General features: G+C 41.1%; 1 protein-coding gene across 1 annotated transcript in view; it reads left to right on the top strand.

The window, feature by feature from the left end:
* The window catches only part of LOC103800182 (mitogen-activated protein kinase kinase kinase kinase 4-like), a gene marked incomplete at its 3' end in the record, with an annotated part of 43,416 nt that extends 42,052 nt beyond the window's left edge, over positions 1 to 1,364 (top strand). Inside the window, exon 7 of the mRNA XM_009072551.1 lies at positions 1,234 to 1,364. Within this exon, the coding sequence (XP_009070799.1) occupies positions 1,234 to 1,364 (131 nt within the window). The remainder of the gene's footprint in view (positions 1 to 1,233) is intronic.
* Between the last annotated feature and the right edge of the window lie 1,611 nt (positions 1,365 to 2,975).

Here is a 2,975-nt window from a genome sequence, read left to right as displayed (position 1 = left end):
TGAACCTGTTTGTTTCACCCTCAAGGATGAGTTACCCCTGCCATCTGCCTTCTGCCCAGCTGAGTTACTCCCTATCTATATGTAAGTTACGATCTCCAGAGCCTTGCTGTACACTGCATTCCCAGGTGTGTTCCCAGGACTGTGTCTGTACATTCCCAGGGGACTGAGGCCTAGCTCTTTTTGGCCTTCCCCAGGATTATATCCCTGGTCTCTTAGCCATTCTCCAACACTAAAGCAAAGAAGCTAGAAAGCCACGAGGTCCTCAATCCAATTCCATTCCACTGCAGTTTAAGAGTGTGCACTTCCCATGAGAAGATCAGAGTGCACAACAATCTCAAAGGTCAGGTTCACCTTATTCTTGGAGAAAGTTTGCTAAGCAGGCACATTGAATTATAGTAGTACAAATGATTGTGGTTTGCAGATTATCTGCAATAAGGCAACATCAATGAGAATATCTGCTCCTTGATGGTAACCATTGGGCTGTCTCCTTCCAGTCCTTTCCTATCCCTGTTACTTTGTCTTTGTAAAAAGCACTCCAGTGCTATGCCCAGTGGATCTAATTAATGTATCTGAGGGGTTTGCTCAGAGAAAAATGCAATTACATAATTATTGGTTGCATGGACCCTTTTCATATTTGAACAAAACCATTTTGCTGTACAGTCCTGATGAAAGTAACAGCCTTTTCAACACTAAGAGCACCACATGATTCTGTTGCTATAATGAGTCTAAGATCAGAAAAAAGTTGTAGACTCTCCAGCTTATTCTGAGATACTGTATGAATGTAGGGAAGGAGTTATTCCAGACACCTCAGAATTAAGTGATATGATGGTTTTTTCCACCTTTCACAAGTGAACATATTGGGACATCCAAATTTGCCTTGTCTGTACATACTACTTTTTGTTTCAGCCACTAGTCAAAGAGCTTGGGTGCTACTCAATGTAGCACTTAAATTAAGCATAAATTATTCCATAATGTCTTCCTAGAGGAATTCATGTTGCTGTAACTTGTCTGGCAGACTTAGCATGCTGTTTATTTGACCCTTCTGTCAAAAAGAAGAAAAAAAAGGCAATTAAATTTCAACTATTTTACAAGATGAACTGGAAGAACTTAGATTTCATATGCACTGTAGCCCAAAGGTTTGGTATTCTAAATAGTATGAAAATAACCAAGCACACCCTTTGCCATGTGGATACAACTCTTTACTAATTTCTGTACCTCTGCCTGGTTTCTCAGTGGATTTTGGTGTAAGTGCTCAGCTGGACAGGACTATTGGGAGAAGAAACACATTCATTGGCACACCGTATTGGATGGCACCCGAGGTCATTGCTTGTGAGGAGAACCCAGACTCTACATACGATTACAGAGTAAGTGTTAAACTCTGCACAAGGTACCAAAACGTGCAGATTATTGCTGAAATCCTGCTCATTTGAAAAGTTCACACTTCCTGCCTTTTAAACCACAATAATACTAAGAACTGTGCGAATAGAAGTATTTGTAGTATGTGGGTGGAGGCTCTTTTTAAGAGTGACGTTTCATTATGAGTATTTTTTGTGAATTGTTAATGCGTGAAATACACTTTCAGTAACTTCTCTGCCATAAAAAAGTGCTGCTATATGAAAGTTGCAGGTCTGGATAGGAAAGAAAGGAAGAGGTAAATTTGGAACGAATACTTCAAGTGTAGTGTAATGTTAATATGGCAAGTTACTGCTCTCCTCTGCAATAACTAGTATCACTTCACTCATGTATGAGCATGTGACTGCAAGAGGTTTCCCATCCCAGAATGATTTCTAGTCATTCACAGGATAACTGAAGTGAGAACACACAGAATTTCCTGTATTTCAGTTTGTGTCTGTTGCCTCTTGTCCTGTCACTGGGCACCACTTCTGAAGTCTGGCTTGGTCATCTTTACTTCCCTCCCAGTAAGAATTTCATAGAATCATAGAATAATAGGATTTTAGGGGTTGGACTAGACCTTACAGATCATCTAGTCCCAACACCCCCTGCCATGAGCAGGTGCACATATATGAGATCCTTCTGAGCCTTCCCTTCTCCAGGCTGAACTGGTCCATCTCTCTCAGCCCAGACCATCCCAGCTCCAATCCCTTAAACACTTTGTGGCCCTTCGCTTCACTCACTCCAGTGTGTTCATGACTTGTACTGGGGAGCCCAAGAACAGCTATCAAGCACTCTTTCTGGTTTTCCTCCAAACCCTTATAGTATGTTGATGGTGTTCCAAAGAGACCCACAAAGCTTATTCTTTGGCTTCTGGCCTCTTTCCAGCAGTGTTGTCATTTGTCTGTCTGCAATTACCATGCAACATGTTTTCCAGGGCTGGCTTTTTGAGCAGGTACCTTCTGGGTGACGCTGCAGTCACTCTCTTAGTTCAGGTGCTCTTTTCATTGCCACTTTGCACCTCTCATTCCAGTTGTTGCTTCAGAAATATTTATGAGAAGAACCTGTTACTGCTTCCATTTGCTGAGACTTTCTGTGCTGCACTGACAGAGTGAGGTCATGTTGTGTGTCAGTCATGACCAAAGAATGTTCTTGGATTTTATTTTTCATACCATGCCAATCTTCTACTGAAACCTCATGAAACTGATCTCTTGTCTTCATTCCCAGACCCCAGTCAATTTCCTTCTCAGAATGTGTACTTCTCAGAAGATAAAAGCATAAGGAATGTGCACCCCTAATTCTTGAGATTTCTTTGCCTTCAGTAATAATCACTTTGTCTGCTTCCCAATAGATTCTGCAGATGGTAATTTAAAATTGATCAGCAGATGGTTTTGGAAGCACTTATGCAAACAGTGCTGTGGCTCAGAAGGTGGCATAGGACTGGTCTTTTCCACAGAGATTTATAGCTGATAGGATGAGCCAAGTAACAGGAAGCCACTCTGTAACTTGTTGCTTTGAAAAGAACCCAACAAAAACCAAAGAAGTAAAAATATATATACATAAATATGTATGTATACACACTG

The sequence above is a fragment of the Acanthisitta chloris genome, unplaced genomic scaffold, assembly GCF_000695815.1.
Source record: "Acanthisitta chloris isolate BGI_N310 unplaced genomic scaffold, ASM69581v1 scaffold7264, whole genome shotgun sequence".
NCBI classification, from domain to species: Eukaryota; Metazoa; Chordata; class Aves; order Passeriformes; family Acanthisittidae; genus Acanthisitta; species Acanthisitta chloris.
The sequence above is the reverse complement of the archived record's forward strand: the minus strand, read 5'-3'. Positions and strand labels throughout refer to the sequence as shown.